Raw genomic sequence first — 19,911 nt, 5'->3', positions numbered from 1 at the left:
CACAGAAAATTTATGTGTTAGATAAACATTGTTCAGGAGTGAGTTACACAGTGCTATTGGCCATGAGTTCAATGTTAATGAATCAACTATATGTATATACTATATACATATACATACATATATATACACACATTTATTTTATATGTATTTTATTACACATGTATAATATGTAACTAAGATATCTTTAACAGAAACACACAAGGTTATGTATTGATTGATGAAAATGTTGTGATTAGAGGCTTGCAGGAGCCTAAGCTTCTTTTTACCCTAGGAGTGATTATTCAGTATTTGCTAATAACTCAGTGTTTGTGTTCACTTTATTAACATAAAACTATAGAGAATAGAAGAATGGGCTCCTTGTAAAGCCTTTTCCTGTTCATTAGTAAGCCATAGAAAATACTGTATTTTAAAACCACATTCAGCAAAAGGCTGGTCATTGGACTGATTAAGGTGTAGTTGAAAAATTGGTATGTCAGAATATTTTGAAGTACAAATGTAAAATCATTTGCAATCTGCAATTTACAATATGAGCAGGAAATAAAAACACGAAACTTGTCTTTAAAGTTTTGGTTTTTTAAAAAAAATAAAGTTTTGGTTTTGATGAGGCCAAAAAGGACAATAAAACCAATTCCTGTTTTGTTATGGTGTATATATTATCCTAAGTTAAAGCAGTAATAACCATTGGAAGTGGCTATAAATGTTTTCCTAAACTTGAGAATTGAGGTTGCTAATTGTTATAGGCCTAATATGTTAGTACCTGTGCGAGGGAGATAAGTACTTTCACAGGTTTATATTTATAAATGAAGTACTGGGAAACGTGGGGAGGAAAATGAACCAAGTAGAGTCCATAGAACCAGTACCTGAGTCTGGGGACACTTCTTGAAGGTAATGAGCTCATGGGTTGGGTAAGAGGGAAGAAAAGATTCCCAGAGGAAATGACTAGAAGGGGATTAGCTTGTGTGGAGAGGAGCAATAATTCCCAAACCAGAGGATCTGAGTCAAATTTTGGAACTCCTAAATGGAGAATACAAGGTAGAGTATGTAAGAATAAAGTTGAGTCTAGAGGAGTCTATTTGGTAAAGATTGGGTGTTTAAGTTTGACTAAAGGGGGCACTTGGAGGCACCACAAGCTTTTGAGAAAGGGACTATCAGGTTCAAAACAATATTTTTAAAAAATGGTTCTTGCTGCTATGACAGTTTGCTGGTGAAAAGAGAAGCTTATATACATAATTCAACTATTGTTATTAACAATTGTTAATAACAGTAATGATGATTTTATGTGTGTTTTAGTGTTCTTGAGTTGCTTTTATAAATGATCCTTGGAATACTCCTGTGAGGTACTTTTTATTATTCCCATTTTATATAAGGGAAAATGGAGGTCCAGAATGTTGAATAACTAGTTCAGGGTTACACAGCTATTTAATAACAGTCTTGGGATTTAGACACACTCTGCTGCACTTCAGTTTCAGTTAAGGGTTTGGACAGAAATTGTTGTAGGATTGGAGAAGGAAAGAACAGAGCTGATTGCTTCTTTCTTCTAATAAGGACTGATTTAAGATATTGGCATAAAACCAAGTAGAACCAAAATTACAGAGGAAAAATATGTTGACGTGGTGAAAAATATGATGAAATTCTCCAGAAAATCTTTCAAAAGTTTGCATTGTTCCTACTTGTAATTTCCCTTTACTTTTCTTCCCTTGCTTTGGGCTTGAGTATGCAGAAATTTCATCTTATCCCATATTTACATTTTTAGGAAAGGAACTTCTAACATTGAATGATTCAGTGTTAGTAAACAAAAAGCCAGTAACTATCTCTTATTTGAACATTATCCCAACAGATCAGATCTCAGCTGAGATAAAATATTTTGAAACTTTGCTTCTCATTTAAAACATAAGGTGTTGTGAGTGGTATATTAAAAATAGTTATACAGTTTTAAAACTGTGAGACACTTTAGAAAGCATCTCTAGGTTTAAAATCCCTACACCTGGGCAGCCTGGGTGGCTCAGCAGTTTAGCGCCGCCTTCAGCCCAGGGCGTGATCCTGGAGACCCAGGATCGATTCCCCCACGTTGGGCTCCCTGCATGGAGCCTGCTTCTCCCTCTGCCTGTGTCTCTGCCTCTCTCTCTCTCTGTGTTTCTCATGAATGAATAAATAAATAAAACTTAAAAAAAATAAAATCCCTACACCTTTCTCCACATCACCCCTATCCCTTCCTGTCTACTCATGAGGAAATGGAGATTCAGATTCAACTTAGTATTTATTGAGTTGGACATGCTGCAAGATACATTTGTTGATATTTCTTAAATCTTGAGAAGTAGGGATTTTTTCTTTATTTTATAGAAGAGACGACAAAGGCTTTTAGCTCACAGTGGAGCCAGTGCTTTCTGAGTCCCAAGTACATGGCTCTTTGCATTGTACTATACTGTGTTTTAATTGTTTCAAGACTAGATCATAGAGTGTTAGGAGAGATTTTGGAAATATTCCGGTAAATGAACCTAGATTCTGGAGTTGGGCTGTCTGGATTTAGATCTTAACCTTCTCACTATATTAACTATGTGATTTTGGGAAATTACTTATCCTATCTATACTTCAGTTTCTTTATCCATATAAATGGTATAATAGCAATACTCTTAGTCATTGGGTGGTGATTGTGAGCTTTTTTTTTATTTGACAGAGAGAGGGAGAATGAGAAAGCACAAGCAGGGGGAGTGGGGAAAGGAGAGGGAGAAACAGGCTCCCCATTGAGCAGGGAGCCTGATATTGGGATGGATCCTAGGACTCTGGGATCCTGACCTTAACTGAAGGTAGACACCTAACTGACTGAGCCACCCAGGTGCTGATTGTGAGTTTTTTTTTTTTTTTTAAAGATTTTATTTATTTATTCATGAGAGACAGAGGCAGAGACATAGGCACAGGGAGCCTATGTGGGACTTGATCCCAGGACTCGGGATTACACCCTGAGCTGCAGGCAGACACTCAACCACTGAGCTACCCAGGTGTCCCTTGATTGTGAGTTTTAAATGGGCTTATATATGTAAAGTACCTAGAAAAGTTCTCAGCACAAAGCAAGTGCTCATAAGTATTACTAATAATTTATATGAGGAACCTGTGCATTGTAGAGGTTAAATTATTTGTAAAGATCATATTTAAATAGCTGAGTTTAAACTAGAATTCAGATCTTTTGACTCCTAGTACAGTAGTTTATGTTTTTGTTTGTTTGTTTGTTTTTTAGATTTTTATTTATTTATTCATAAGAGACACAGAGAGAGGCAGGGACACAGGCAGGGGGGAAGTAGGCTCCATGCAGGGAGCCCAATGAGGGAATTGATCCTGGAACTCCGGGATCATGTCCTGAGCTGAAGGCAGAGGCTCAACCACTGAGCAACCCAGGCATCCCTATGTGCTGTTATTTATTTTTTTTAAGAGAGAATGTGTGCACGTGTGTGAACATGAGTGAGAGTAGAGGGTGGGGAATGGGTGGGGGGCAGAGGCAGAGGGAGAAAATCTTAGGCAGGTTCCGTGCTCAGCACAGAGCCTGAAGTGGGGCTTGATCTCACAACCCTGAGATCATGACCCGAGCTGAAATCAAGAGTCCAATGCTTAACCTACTGAGCCACCCAGGTACCCCTGACAAGGTGTTTTTAAACTATTTGTGTATCCAGTCCTCATTGTGGCCCTTTAGGATCTACAGGTCAAGTGAAAGAAACCCTTGGCTCCCTCAGAGCTGGTTCCTAGAATAGAGATCTCCAGTACTATGTACATGAATGCCATTATACAATGGAATGTATTTCAATAAGGTTTGTAAAATAAAGTAGGCTTCTCATTTAGCAAAATAGAGCTCTTCCTTTCCCCAGCCTAGTCTTTTACTTTGGCCAAGACCTTTCTGAGTTCAGTTAATACCAGAGGGGAAAACTGAACTTCATTCATAACTCTAACAGCCATTTAATCTCCCTCTTTTGTTTTGGAAATTATTTTTTTTAAAGATTTTATTTATTTATTCATAGAGACACACACAGAGAGAGAGAGAGAGAGAGAGGCAGAGACACAGGCAGAGGGAGAAGCAGGCTCCATGCAGAGAGCCTGACATGGGACTCGATTCAGGATCTCCAGGATCACGCCCTGGGCTGCAGGCGGTGCTAAACCGCTGCGCCACCGGGGCTGCCCTGTTTTGGAAATTAAATTGCCCTACTGTGTTTTCCCACCCTATAAGTTTCAGCCCTTGTTTTTCATCCTTTTGAGGATGATAGTGATCCCATACTGCTTATTAGAAAGGGATTCTGTGAGGATCAGACAGGTCAGTGTTTTTGAAAAGGCCTTGCAAACTCTTATTTTTTTTTATTTTTTATTTTTTTAAATTTTTATTTATTTATGATAGTCACAGAGAGAGAGAGAGAGGCAGAGACACAGGCAGAGGGAGAAGCAGGCTCCATGCACCGGGAGCCCGACGTGGGATTCGATCCTGGGTCTCCAGGATCGCGCCCTGGGCCAAAGGCAGGCGCCAAACCGCTGCGCCACCCAGGGATCCCTGCAAACTCTTATTTAAATGATAATCTAATTGTAAAATGCCTGAAGTCTGCTTATTTTGTTACTCTCCTGAGAGGGAGCCCATGTCCCCCTGCTTGAATCAGCCATTACTAGAGTTCATAGATCAGGAATAGGCAGGGATACATCTTATCCTTAGAGAGAAGAGCATGGGGAGGGTTGGTCCTGGTTCTATTTTGGAAGTTCTCCTTTCATGTACCCTTTTCTGGCAGGATTTCTAAACTTCTATACATGGAATTGGCTATAAATTCTTGACAGACACTTTTTTTCTTTTTCTAGAGGAACCGGATTAACATTTCCCAGTGGTTTCCAGTATGTAGCCGATTGGTACCTGTGTCTTCTACACAGGGAAAGTGGGGCAGGGCTCTGTCTGGTACTTTCCAGGTAAGGTTTGTTGTTCCTTTGCTTAGTATGAAAACCTTAGTGTTTATTTGCAAATGTCATATATTTATAGATTAGCCAAACAAATTGTGTGATGGAAAAACCTCATGAGACCACTTCTGGGTCTCTGTGGTGCCAACTCAGGACTGATTCCTACAGTATGGTGTCTAGGGCGTTGCTTCTAAATACCCCAGCAGTGGAACTTAGCCTAGGATACCATGCTACAGTCTGATGATTTTTACTGTTGGGAATGTTTCCAGATATTCATCTCAGAGTTAACTTCAGTTTTCTTTTTGTAGCCACATTGTGCCACTTTTATTTGGGGTAAGAAATGTTTCTTCCTTTTTTTTTTCTTCTTTTTATGAACACAAAATCCAAGGAACAATTATTTGAAGTCCTAGTTTACCATTGACCACATGATTCATTACCTTGGACCCTCCTTGAGAGTTTTTTCTCCTGATTTTTGTTAATTATACAAATAATTTAGTAATAAAGGAAATAAAAATCATCCATGACCTCAAACGTGAAAACATCTGCTGGTTTTTTTCCAGTCCTTATGTGTGTGTGTATGTGTACTAATTTTTTCCTTAGATACCTTAACAAATATCCACAGAATTTTATTTTCTGGTGCCTTTTCACTTATTAAAGCAGACATTATTCATGTTAGATAGATTATATAAATAATTTTTTTAATGGCTACGTGTTATTCTCTTTACTTAAGCTTTGTTTGATATTAAAATTATTTCCATTTCTTTGCCACTATAAGCTTTAAATAGTTACTATTTTCTTGATATATAGTTTTTAAAATTTTAAATTATTTATTAAAGATAAATTCTTAGGAAGGTATACCCGGGTCAATGAATATGAGCAATTTCTCTCTCCATAAGGTTGTTTTAATTTATAGTGCCACCAGCAGTGTATATATAACTAGTATTTCATTATTACCTCCTCTGAATTTGGTGTTTTAAAAAGAATTTAAACTAATTGGTTAGAAAATGTTACCTTGTTTTGCTTTGTATTTCTTTATTTGTCAGGATTAAATATTTTTCTATGTTTATCAATTATATTCTAGTTTGAAAAAATCATATGCTTGTATCATTTCTCCATTTATCTGTGCAAATTTATTTTTCTTACCAATTTATATGAATTCCTTCTGTAGTCATTAACTTCTTTTTCATATTTGATGCAATTAAAATATTTTAATGTAAATTATGCTATATAATTTATTCACATAAATATACTAAAACTATTTAAAATAGTGTAATTCTCTTTAACATGTGTAAGCCTTGCCCTTCTGAGGACATGTTTTGTTTGTGCTTGTACTTCCTGGGCTTCTCATTAACCCTGGCACAGAGTAGGTGCTAAATATATGTTGAATAAATAAAGAATATGTCTGTACAGAGGAGGCATTCTACTTTGTGTAGTCATATAGCTATTTCTTTTCAGGGTTGGAATATGTTCTGTTAATTTTTGTCTATTGGAAAATTTTAATGGGATTTATCATAGAATTCTAAGTCATTTGTTTTTCTGTGTGCATAGGTGGTGGAGGGGTAACTCTTCATGTGAATCTCAGACTTGTACCTCATTCTTTCAATCAATAAACATTTCTTAAGTACCTAATATGTACCAGATACTGTATTAGGTTTTGGGACAACATTATAGCAAAGCATTCATGTAAATAACTTAGGATGGTTTATCTCATGCTGACAAGATGTAATTTTAGCCAATGTAAATAATCTGGACATTTTGTCATATGGTGCCTCATTGGCACATCTTCCCACTTTGAAGACCCCTTGTTGGAAAACTCTGGTTTTCCTCAAGTACATGTCTGACAAGAAGGCAGATTTAGCTCAGAATGGAGAACTTTGTGGTAATTAGAATTGTGGGGTCATGGAATGTGTGGGCAGTATTTTTAAAAAATTATTTGAATTCAGTTAATTAACATATAATGTAGTATTGGTTTCAGATGTAGAGCTCAGTGATTCATTAGTCTTATATAATACTTAGTGTTCATTATATCACATGCCTTCCTTAGTGCTCATCACTCAGTTACCCTGTCCTCCTGACACCCTTCCCTTCCAGCGACTTTCAGTTTGTTTCCTATGATTAAGAGTCTCTTATGGTTTGTCTCCCTGTCTGATTTTGTCTTGTGCATTTTGACATAGTAAATTTTCTGTTACTAGAAATATTCAGGCAATGGTTGGAAGACTGTTAAGGGCATAACATAAAAGAATTCTTCATTGGTTGAATGATAGTATCAGATGATCTCAAAGGTAATGTCCAATGCTATAACCTTGTTACCATTTTCAAAAAGCTAGGGACATTGTATTCTCACCTCTGTCTTTCCTAAATAACCTTTTGAAGTTCTGTCATACTTTGATGAGTCTGCTTTAAAAACATTTTTAAAAATTTTGAAATAATTTACACTTACAGAAAAGTTGTAAAAATGGTTCCCATATAACCTTCATCTAGCTTTCTCTAATGTTAGTATCTTCTATAACCACAGTGCGATTATTGAAACCAGGAAATTAACATTGATATAATACTATTAACTAATCTATGTAACTTAGTACAATTTTACCAGAATTTTTCCCACTTATGTCCTTTTTTTGTGTTCTTCAATTTGAGTTTGTCTAATATTTTCTTATAATTAGGTTATACACTTTTGGCAAAAGTGATGTTCCCTTCTCAGTGCATAATTATAGGGGATATATGATGCCAATATGTCTTGTTACTGGTGACGTTAACTTTGATCACTTGATTATTAAGTTGGTGTCTGTCAGGTTTCCCTACTATAATGTTACAATTTTCCCCTTTGTAATTAATAAGTACCTTGTGAGAAGATACTTAGAGACTATGCAGATATCCTTATTCTCATGATACTTTTGCTCACTGCTTTTAACATCCATCAGTGGTTCTTTTTTTAGAATATTAATTAATTAATTGTTTTAAAAGTTGTGGTTAAAAAAACCCACATAACATTAAGTTTACCATCTTAACCATTTTTAAGTATATAGTTTGATAGTGTAAAGTATATTCACATTGTTGTATGATAGATCTCTAGAACTTTTTCATCTTGCTAAACTGAAATTCTATACCTATTTAATACCAATTTACCCACCGCACCCCTAGCAACCACATTTCTACTTTGTTTCTATGATTTAGACTATTTTAGATACTACATATGAGTAGAATCATAAAGTATTTGTCCTTTATGTTGCTTAGCATACTGTCCTTAAGGTTCATCCATGTTGCAGCATGTGATAGGATTTCACATTTTTTTTTAATCTTTTTTTTTTTTTTTTTTTTTTTTTATGATAGTCACACAGAGAGAGAGAGAGAGAGAGAGAGAGGCAGAGACATAGGCAGAGGGAGAAGCAGGCTCCATGCATTGGGAGCCCGATGTGGGATTCGATCCCGGGTCTCCAGGATCGCGCCCTGGGCCAAAGGCAGGCGCTGAACCTCTGCGCCACCCAGGGATCCCAGGATTTCACATTTTTAAGGCTGTATAATATTCTGTTATGTATATATGTCACATTTGCTTTATCTACTTTCATGGACATTTGGATTGCTTCCACATCTTGGCTATTGTTAATAATGCTGGAGTGATGTAGTATGCAAATACCTCTTCAAGGTCCTGCTTTGAATTCTTTTCGATGTATACCCAGAAGTGAGATTACTGCATTATGTGGTAATTCTATTGATGGTTCTTGACTGCAATCATTACTGTGGTGTTTATATAATGATGATTTTCTATTTCCATCATGACTATATTTATTGCTTAGAATTCTACTGTAAGGAAGAGCTGTTACTTCTCTATTTATTTATTTAATTATTTATATCAGTATGAGCTCATGGATATTTCTCTCTGTGAGTTGTAATTCATCATGCTTATTATTAATTTTGTTGATCAAATTGTCCCAGTTTTGGCTTTTTTTATAATAAACTTATTTTTTATTGGTGTTCAATTTACCAACATACGGAATAGCACCCAGTGCTCATCCGTCAAGTGCCCCCCTCCGTGCCTGTCACCCAGTCACCCCCACCCCCCGCCCTCCTCCCCTCCCACCACCCCTAGTTCGTTTCCCAGAGTTAGGAATCTTTAACCAGATTTGGCTTTTAGGAACTCCTTCAAGTTCCTTTCTATGTGCTTTCATCATTTTTGGACATTCTTTATTTTGTAGCATCACAAGATACTTCAGGTTCATGTTGTATTTTCTTTGCTTTAGCCCTAGATTCAGCAATTTCTCTAAGGAGTCCTGGTTCCTTTAACTGGAGAGTGGTATTTGGAATGTTTAGAAATCAAGATCTTTGTGCTCAGTGTGTAGAGAGAGAGAAACTGAGGCAGAGATACAGGCAGAGAGAGAAGCAGGCTCCATGCAGGGAGCCCAACATGGGACTCGATCCTGGGTCTCCAGGATCACACCCCAGGCTGCAGGCGGCGCCAAACCGCTGAGCCACCAGGGCTACCCTCTACTTAGGTTTTAGAAAGCAGTTTGATGTAGGGGAAAGAAGATAGCTCTGAATATATGGTTAATCCCTTAATGAACTATACTACTTTGGGTCTTAGTGTCCTCATTTCTAAAATGAGAGAAGATAGTATCAACTTTGCAAAGTTGTTATGAGATAATATGAGTAAAATATTAAGCATATAGGAGATCTTCAATAAATTGTAATTGCTATTTTTGTTGCTATATGTATGTTCATGCTACTTAGGTAAATTTTATCCTCACTGTATAAATTGAAACTTAAAAAAAAAAATTGTCCTAAAACTACCTTAAGTTGCGAAATGAAAAGGTTGAATTTAGATCTCTGAGATTTCTTCCAGCTCAAGTGTGATTCTGAGTTACTCCTTAGTTCTTCATTTGCTTTTTCTCCAAGCTAAACAGCCTCAATTCATTTTAGCCTTTCCACTAAGACCTTTTATTCATCTCTTTGGTCATTCCTGTGGTTCTTTTCTGGACCTTCTCTAGATTGTCCTTCTATTTAAACACACACACACACACACACACACACACACACACACCATTGGAAAAAAAAAATCTACCTAAGTTTTATTGAGGGCCGACTCTGTGCCCAGAATGATATTGAGTAATAGGACAGAAAATAAAGGAAGTATAAGATAAACTATGCCTTGATAGAGCTTATAGTTTTGCTAAAAAGACCAGTTACATACACCATGGTATTTCAGAATTGCTGGAGTCCTTCCTTCCTTTCTTTCCTTGTTGTTTTTTTTCCTTTCTCTTCCCTTCCCCATCCCACCCCTCCCTCCCTTTCTTTCTTTCTTTCTTTCTTTCTTTCTTTCTTTCTTTCTTTCTTTCTGGAAGGTCTCTTTCAGAATCTCCTGAAAGCATAAATAAATAAATAAATAAATAAATAAATAAATAAATGTCATATCTTATTTCATTTTAATGAGGAGCTTGCCTGCAAAAGAGTTCATCATTGGAGTTGTCTGGAATAGGTCTTTGCATTTATGTTATGCATTGTAATTTGTTTATCTTTTTCACATATGTTGTTTTATTTGGTTTCCAAAACAAATTTGTGATAGGCAGAGTTGAGGCTTCTGCCTCAGTGCTTTCTCTTCCACTCTACTGTGCTTCATCCACTTTGACTTCTCATTCACCTTCTCTATCCTGCCCACTTCGTAAGGCTTCTTTGTAAGTTTTTTTGGATAACTCTTGGTAATTCTTTTCTCCCTCCAAACTTCTGTGGTTTACACTGTTTACTACACACCTTTTAAGCATTTTTGTATGTTTTATTGAAGTATAATAAAAATACAGATAAAGGTATAAATCAGGTGTACAGCTCAATGAATCATTACAAGTGAACTATCTAGCACCCAGATCAAGAAATAGAACCTAAAAAACTCCATGAGCCCCTTAGTCACTACCCAGAGCCCCCAGTCACTACCTATAGCCCAGATTAGCCACAGTCTTCACTTTGAATATCATAAAATAGTTTTGTCTTTTAAACATACAGTATGAAAAAATAAACATACAGTGCATACTCTATGTATGTACTATATGTCTCTACTTCATCATTATTGTTCTGTGTTGTAATAGTTTATTCAATCTTGTTATTGTGTAGCATTTTAGTATATAAATATACCATGTTTCACTTACCCATTTATCTATTGATTGGTATTTGGATTATTTCTAATTTGAGCTGTTATTTATTTTTTAAAATTTTTATTTATTTATGATAGTCACCCAGAGAGAGAGAGAGAGGCAGAGACATAGGCAGAGGGAGAAGCAGGCTCCATGCAGCGAGCCTGATGTGGGATTCGACCCCGGGTCTCCAGGATCGCGCCCTGGGCCAAAGGCAGGCGTCAAACCGCTGCGCCACCCAGGGATCCCTTTGAGCTGTTATTAATAGTACTGCTATGAACATTTCTTGTAGATGTTTTTTGAACATGTGTACACATTTCTATTGGTGTATGTACTTAGAAGTGGAATTGCTGAGTCTTATAGAATGTGCATACATTCAGCTTATATAGATACTACCAAATATTTTTCCAAAGTGATTGTACCATTTACACTCCCACTAGCAGTGTATGAGAGTTCTGGTTGCTCTGCATCTTTGCTAACACTTCCGTGTATGTGTGCGTAAGGGGGTACATGATCTTTAACTATTTCATTTTTTATTTTTAATTTTTATCTTTTTAAGATTTATTTAGTTATTTGAGAGAGTATGATCATGAATGGGTGATCTGAGTTACCCAGGTGCCCCTTTAACCTTTTTAAAATATGATATTTGGTTCCATTTCATGTGTTGAGTCTTCTTTCTGTTCTCCACAAGACTATGAGCTCCTTGAAGATAGGGATTGTTTGTATCCTAAAACCTGACACAAAGACTGGTATATTATGGGCATTTAATAAAGGTGGGATGAATGATGTATGTATTCATGGCATGCATGTAGATAAAGACAAGAAGGAAATGTAGGGAATAACCATATGAGTGAGTGGTTGGGTTGGTTCATTCAACAAATATTTGAGTATTTCCCATATCTAACACACTGTATTTGATTTTGGTAATATGCCTAATTTTTATCCTTGTGGATCTTTATGGTAGTGGTGATAGGAAATAAGCAAGTTTCATAAATATATAAATTTATAATATATATAAAATATAAAATATATAAATATATAATTGTACGTTATAATGAGTATTATGAATGAAATGAACAGGCTACTGCTATCATAAAGAAGAATGGGATGATAAGAAACTATTTTAGATAAAATGACCAGAGAAGGTCTTTTTGAAAAGGTGAAATTTGAGTATCTCAGGGTAATTTTTTTTCTTATACAAAAAGTTGTTTATTGGGATCTTTTCAGTTTTTTTTTTTTTTTTAAGATTTTCTTTATTCATGAGAGAGAGAGAGAGAGAGAGGCAGAGATACAGGCAGAGGGAGAAGCAGGCTCCATGCAGAGAGCCCGATGTGGGACTTGATCCTGGAACTCCAGGATCACGCCGTGGGCCGAAGGCAGGCGCTAAACCCCTGAGCCACCCAGGGATCCCATCTTTTCAGTTTAAATGAAAGAAAAATTGATGTCTTTAAAGGTCAAGGGAATCTATTTTGGGGGCAAGAACATTTACAAAAGAATAAAAATATATATTTATAGATATGTACAGGGATGGGGAAACTAGTTATTGTTTTTGGTACTAGATACCTACGTACTCTAGTGGTTCAAATAGTGTTAAATATTAACTCATGAAACTAATGGTAGGACAAAAATACAGCAGTTGGTGAGACAGTCACATAGGAATCCATTGGTTACTCCTGGAGCTATGGGAGAAGAGAAGGATCATGTAATCTAGTAAAAGAGAATTTGCCCCAAAGCTCAGCAAGTTGAAATGGTTGTCCGTTGTTCTTTTTTTTTTTTTTTTTTTTGTCCGTTGTTCTTTGAACCTATTTAAATACTTTGTATTTTACAAAGATGAACCATTACATTGATGTATTTGATGTATGTTCTGTGTTTAGTCTTTGTTTAATACCTAAATTAAAGCGTAAGTTCCCTTGGGACTGACCAGGAGAATCCTAACTAATTTTTATACTCTTAACTTGGAAAGAGAAGTAAATAATTGTTAATTAGAAATTCTATTTTTCCCTCATTAGGATTAAAGAAAAAAGTCATTTTCATTTTATGTGTCCCTTCTTGGAATAAACTAGAATTGAAGGGATAACCCTCCTTCTGTTCCCTCACCCCTTTTTTGGGTAAAGGTAATATAACATTACTGAGAATTTGGAAACTATTCCTAAATTCATCGATAATTCTATGAACCTAACAAACTGACCGCTGAGCCACCTGGGCGTCCCGGTCTTGATTTTAATACCAACCTAATACTGTTATGGTGAGGATTAAATAAGGTAATATATGTAAGGCACTTGGCATATATAACCTGGCACATGATAATTGTAAATAATGGCTATTTTATTGCCAAAGTGCATTAAAGTGCAATGTGAACATACAAGGAAGGCAATTCTTATCTGAACAACAATGATATGAGTGGGGACACCTGGGTGGCTCACTGGTTATGCGTCTGCCTTCTGCTCAGGGTGTGATCCTGGGGTCCTGGAATCGAGTCCCGCATTGGGCTCCTTGTAGGGAGTCTGCTTCTCCCTCTGCCTATGTCTCTGCCTCTCTCTCTGTATCTCTCATGAATAAATAAATACAAATCTTTAAAAAAACACCAAACAATGATGTGAGTGATGATGGGAGCTTCTATTCATTATTTCGTGAAAGGTACTTTACATGTATTATCTTCTTTAACCCTCCCTACATATGAGGTTCAGTAAGTTGCTCACTTCAGTAAGTGGCCACCCAGATTGTATGTGGCAAAAGTAGGCTTTAAACTTAAAAACTGACTATTTAGTCTTTTCCCCACATATACCAACCACACTGCTACTAATATTTAGGTAGGTCTTTATTGCAATTGTAGTTCCTAGAGTTGACTCAGATTTATTTAGTTCCAGGTGTCCAGGACCAAATCCTTTGATTTATTCAGGTATCCAAGAGATATTTATTGAGTCCCTGCATAGGTGCCCATCTTGGATTCTTTTGGTGATCAGATCACCAGGAACTAGGTTAATCAATCAAGACTGGGAAGATTCTATAGTTCTTATTTGAAACAGCTCTACTCAGATTAACTGTCTAATGAATGCTCTCTGTTGCTTACATTTGTTTTTTGTTTAATCCCCTAGTGGTCCCCGATGAGCCAGTTCTTAGGATGTGGTAGATCAGAACAGATTCCTGGAGTAGGTGTACAGTGGAGTAGGAAGTATCACACCACAAATAAGGTGAGAATTATTCGTGCTTTCTACATTTATAGACTGCTTTCACACAGGTGTTCTTATTTGAATCTCAGCAAAATTGTTAGCTGGATGAGGCAAGGAATTTTATTGAATGCACAAGGTGAGGCTAATGGAAATGAAGTGACTTGCCCAAGGTCACAAGGATAAGTGACAGACCAACGAATATTTGAATCTACAGCTTCTGATCCTATGTCCTATATCTCTTCTTGTACTGTCTTGCTTGGAAAACACTTTAGAGAAAAAAATTGTTATGGGTTTTATATGTTAAAAGTAATGTGAAGATTTTTATATGTTAAGACATATTATATGTTTAAAGTAATATTTAACTTCTGGAGAATTTCTTATCGATTATATAGCCTGCCTTCATTTGGAGAGGCCTAGCATTAGGATAGGTTTTTCTTGGAGTCTATTTGCAAACAGGACTCATATTTTCAATAGTCATTAATAAAATGTGTTATACTAAAAAATGAGTTTATTTATTTATTTATTTTTTAATTTTTTTAAAAATTTATTTATGATAGTCACACACACAGAGAGAGAGAGGCAGAGACACAGGCAGAGGGAGAAGCAGGCTCCATGCACCGGGAGCCTGACGTGGGATTCGATCCCGGGTCTCCAGGATTGCGCCCTGGGCCAAAGGCAGGCGCCAAACCGCTGTGCCACCCAGGGATCCCTATTTATTTATTTTTAAAAAGATTTTATTTATTTGACAGAAAGAGAGAGAGAGCAAGCATGATCAGGGGGTAAGGGCAAGGAGAGAGGGAGAAGCAGACTCCCCACTGAACAGGGAACCAGATGCAGGGCTTGATCCTAGGACCCTTTGATCATGACCTGAGCCAGAGGTAGATACTTTACCAACTGAGCCACTGAGGTACCCTAAAAAATATGAGTTTAGGAACATTTATTCAGGGCTTGCAGAGCCCTGAGTTGATTATGATTTTGAATAACTTTTGACTGCTTTCAGACAATAGTTTTCTTTCCTTTTCCTGTTATGTCAAAACCATAGAGCTTTCCTTTTCTCAGAATTCTTTGGGAAATGAGGGTCAAGATTTACTTTTAAAAGTACTCTTTTCCATAGCACTTTTTTTTCCCCATAACACTTTTATTCTGATAGCCCAAATCTGTTATTTCCTAGATATGGGTTCATAGGCATATGGTTAGTAAGATGGGTCTGAAATTTGAAGGACACCTATTATGTGGAGTTCCAGATGTATTTGCACTGAGTGATAAGATGCCCAGAAAAATGAGAATTAGAAATTCTAGGTATAAAAAAAAAAAAATCTAAGCAATAAAAAATGCCCTTAGACCTAATAAGAAACAAAAGCATTTTTTTTTTTTTTAAATCAGATTATAGTGATACCTGAGGGGCTCACTCAGTTAAGCATCCCAACTCTTTTTTTTTTTTTTTTTAAGATTTTATTTATTCATGAGAGACCCAGAGAGAGAGAGGCAGAGACACAGGCAGAGGGAGAAGCAGGCTCCATGCAGGGAGCCCGACGTGGGACTCAATCCCGGGTCTCCAGGATCACGCCCCAGGCTGTAGGCGGTGCTAAACCGCTGCGCCACTGGGGCTGCCCAAAAGCATTCTTTTTTTAAAAATTATTTTTCAGGATGCCCGAATGGTGTAGTTGGTCAAGTGCCTGACTCTTGGTTTTGGCTCAGGTTGTGATCCAAGGGTTGTGAGATTGAGCCCTACATTAGGTTCTGCACTCAGTAAGAGGTCTGGTTAAGACTTTCTCTCCTTGGGCACCTGAGTAGCTCAGTTGGTAAAGCCTCTGCCTTTGGTTTAGATCATGATCCCAAGGTGCTGGGATCAAGCCCCGGTGTGGGGCTCCTGGCTTAGAGGGAAGTCTGCTTCTCCCTCTCTCTCTGCCTCTCCCCCTGCTTGTGTGTGTGTATATGCTCTCTCTCTAAAAAAAAAAAAAAAAAAAAAATTTTCTCTCCCTCTGCCCCCCTTCTATAAAATAAATAAATAACTCTTTAAAAAAAATGATTTTGCAACTAATTTTGTCCCCTTCTTTTTGATTAAATAGCTTTCTACTACCAAGGATTCCCCACAGCCTGTTGAGGAGAAGGTTGGTGCCTTCACGAAGATAATAGAAGCCATGGGATTTACAGGACCTTTGAAATACAGTAAATGGGTAAAGTCTTTTAAAATTTTTCTCATTTTCATTTTGGGCTTTGTGCCTTCTCCTCATAGAAGATTTTTTAAAGCTTCTGCTTTGCTTTTGTGAAATTCATACATTTTCAGAACTTTGAAATGTATTGTGTCCGCTTCCTGCCGCGCCCTCCCCATCCCCAACTCCCAAGTCAGATCTATGTATTTGTGGGTCTGGAGTACTCTCTCTGTTCCCTTAACCTGATTCCTTAAAAGTGTCTCAGTACAAGTAAGCCAATAAGACTGGACTTTCCAGGCTCTTGCTACATGATATTCCATACAAATGAGTTCCAAGGAAGTAGATGGGTAGCATTCTTAATGGAAATATTACTCACTGATGAATCCATATTCATAAGTGATTTTTTTACTAGGTCATTGTAGTGACTTTTATTAAAATTTTACTAATAAGCATTTTTTAAATTAATCAATTCTGCAGTTTATTGTAATTCTTATTATGGAGGGATATTTGCTAGCTGTGTCATTCCTAGTCAAGTCTTGGTCTACCACATTATTTGCTTTATAGTAGTTGCTATAAATGAATATCTTCTCTGCATCAGGTATGTATTGCCCCTGGGTTTTTATAACAATGCCTCTAACCAATTAAAGTAATAAAATATTAGCTCAGTTATTTCCTGGTGCTACCATTTCTCTCTACCTTTATAGCAGAAGTGCCTTTTAATGCTTTTCAAGGTTGCTAGAATGTTGAATGAGCCTAATCAGTCATAAGTTATATGTTAATCAAAGCAAATCAACACAAAGCAGTAGGGAGGACTTTTCTAGAAAACATCATAGCTTTGCCCCAAATGATCAAATAATGCCAGTTATACAATTTTAACAGGATGGATTCAAATTAGAATTTCAGTTTTAATATAGACTTTACATGTAGTTTCTTCTTGCAGTATCTAGTTTTCTTTTTTTTTTAAATTTTTATTTAATTTTTATTTATTTATGATAGTCACAGAGAGAGAGAGAGAGGCAGAGACACAGGCAGAGGGAGAAGCAGGCTCCATGCACTGGGAGCCCGACGTGGGATTCGATCCCGGGTCTCCAGGATCGCGCCCTGAGCCAAAGGCAGGCGCCAAACCGCTGTGCCACCCAGGGATCCCGAGTATCTAGTTTTCTTTCTGAATTCTCACTGCAGCAAGTATAGGCTTCTCTCTCTAATCTCTTTTGACATAAATTCTGAAAAGCAAATGGGGATTCCACAAGCATTTATTTTTAAGAGACTTTGAAAAGTATAAAAGATAACACATATATAGGTAATAATGATGTTCTTGAGACCCTAAGATTATGAAGTGCCTTTTTAATCATCAGTGAAATATTAGTTATATTCACTGAAGTTATTTTTTTTTACATCTTAATCTTTAGGCAAATGATAATCATTGGTATGTCTGGTAATGTTTTTAACAAGAATATTTTCCCTTATTAAAAAATGTTTGTGATTGTGGCATTTGGATTCAACAACTTAAAATATGTGTTTTGTTTGAAAATTAGAAATTAATTAAAAGAAAAGGGAAATGAGAGCAGAAAGGGAAAAAAAAGGAAAAATTTACTGTTTTATTCATTTCTTGATGGTTGAGTTCCACTTGGTTGCTACCATTGCTTTTGTCTAGTCTGTTTTTTTTATGATTCCAGAGGGAAAGTTGGCTACCATTTGGAGGATTACTAAATCATCAGGAAAATTTCTTCACTGTTGTAGTTTAAGTTAGCCTTTTGATTTTTCTTGGTTCCTTGTGACCTCAACTAAGTGCTTAATATTTGCATTTTAAAGGGCTTTGTGGTATGGCAGTATCTACCTTCTGTAACCTTTATTTTAAAATTTGTGACATCAAAACATCAAAATATGATGTTCTAGTATAATTTGAGTGGAAAACATAAGTATAACTTTGCATTTTGAAAGATTATAAGCCCTTTTCAGCAAATGATGACTTAGATATCTGTGACTAGACACTTGTATTGGATTGCACTGGAAAGATCCTTTGAGTTTTGTATTTTCACATGTCTTTCATTAGGAAGTAAAATCTGCTTGACATCAGCATTATCAACCATCTCTCCTCCATTTTTTCCTGTAACATTTTCATATGTAGTTTCATTTTTCTTCTAGATTCTTATTTAGGAATTTAAGTGTAGCTTTTCCTTACCTGTTTGTCCTGAAATAACCATTCTTTTTCGTTATCTTTTGTAGCAACATCAGGTAAGACAAGGACAACATTTGCCCGGTTCAGTCACATGTCATAGAATAGGCAGTTTCCAGATTAGCATAAAGCCAAAAAATTATTTCTGTTCTGAAGGACACTTACAAACTAGAATGCATTCAGAAGTGGGCAGTGAGCCTTGTGAAGGCTTCAGGAATCATATTGAGTGAAGAGTGGTTGAATGAAATAGGGATGCTTACCCTGGATAAAAGAGGTGATGGTTCTTCTCAGGTATTTGTAAAAAAAAAGAAAAAAGAAAAGAAACTTAATCTAAGGTATTCCACTGGGCAGTGGATATTTCATGAATGTTACATGAAGCAGATTTACATTCAATAAAACAAAAATCTAACAAGAATTGTCCTTCAGGGGGATAGGTAACCTCACAAGGTCATTGGACTCGTTTGAACAGTGGCCCAGATGGTTGAGAACCAAAAATGCTGTAGAAGGAATTCCAGTATGGAATAGAAGGTTCAAATGACTTCAAAGCCCCTCCAACTCTCACACAGCTGTTAGTGCAAACCTTTTACTACATTCATTTTTCATCTTGTAAGATGGCACAAGATGCAAATGTCAGTGGGAGAGCTGATTTTCATTTCTTAAAGCTGTCTTAGGTGCTTGTGTTTTCATCAGGGACACTGATGAAGTCTTCCAGAGTTAGAATGAAATAAACATGAAGTCATCTGAGAACCAGAATAATTTGTATTGACTGGGTGGAATTTAGTTCACCCACCTCTTTAACTTATATTAATGCATGAATCTTGGAAGAAGTTCTTTCCCCAAGTTGTTATTTCCAGTCCCTCTGTGATGGTCTTAGGGGACTTGCTTTAGACATTTGTCCAGGAAAATGGCTCACCCAAGTATAAAGGCTTGGCTTCACTGCAGGAAAAGTGAGGAACTATAAAATGCTTCTGATTGCCACATTTTGAGCACTGTATAAATACACTAGCCAGTCTAGTGAGGTCTTTATTATTTGTAATGAAGGCTTTCTTCATAAACATGTGGTGGGAAAAACCTTTTCAAGAGAAGATTTGGGTCTTGGTGGCAAATCTGTCTTTCTCAGGCAGAATGAACCTAGAGGACTCTATTAGAATCTGAAGGAAACTGCAGAGTTAGAAAAAAAATTTAAAAAATAGGCCATTAGGAATTTTACTTAAAAGTGTAAATGTGGGGGCACTTGGGTGGCTCAGTGGTTAAGGATCTGCCTGTGGCTCAGGTCATGATCCTGGGGTCTTAGGATCAAGTCCTGCTCAGCAGAGTCTGCTTCTCCCCCTACTTTTCCCCCTGCTAGTGATCTCTCTCTCTCTCTTTTTTTTTTCTCTCTC

The 19,911-nt window shown here is 36.7% G+C and overlaps 1 protein-coding gene across 6 annotated transcripts in view; it reads left to right on the top strand.

The window, feature by feature from the left end:
• UQCC1 (ubiquinol-cytochrome c reductase complex assembly factor 1) overlaps positions 1 to 19,911 on the top strand; it is a 99,148-nt gene that overhangs the window by 11,951 nt on the left and 67,286 nt on the right. For 5 of the 6 annotated variants that reach the window (XM_077872888.1, XM_077872887.1, XM_077872886.1 and 2 more), the window contains exons 2-4: positions 4,822 to 4,926; positions 14,126 to 14,221; positions 16,270 to 16,377. In XM_077872888.1, coding sequence (XP_077729014.1) covers positions 4,822 to 4,926; positions 14,126 to 14,221; positions 16,270 to 16,377 — 309 coding nt within the window. The remainder of the gene's footprint in view (positions 1 to 4,821; positions 4,927 to 14,125; positions 14,222 to 16,269; positions 16,378 to 19,911) is intronic. The other variant, XM_077872885.1, reaches the window with a different exon arrangement.

The sequence above is a fragment of the Canis aureus genome, chromosome 26, assembly GCF_053574225.1.
Source record: "Canis aureus isolate CA01 chromosome 26, VMU_Caureus_v.1.0, whole genome shotgun sequence".
In the NCBI taxonomy this organism is placed as follows: Eukaryota; Metazoa; Chordata; class Mammalia; order Carnivora; family Canidae; genus Canis; species Canis aureus.
This window is presented reverse-complemented; position numbering and strand designations above follow the sequence as displayed.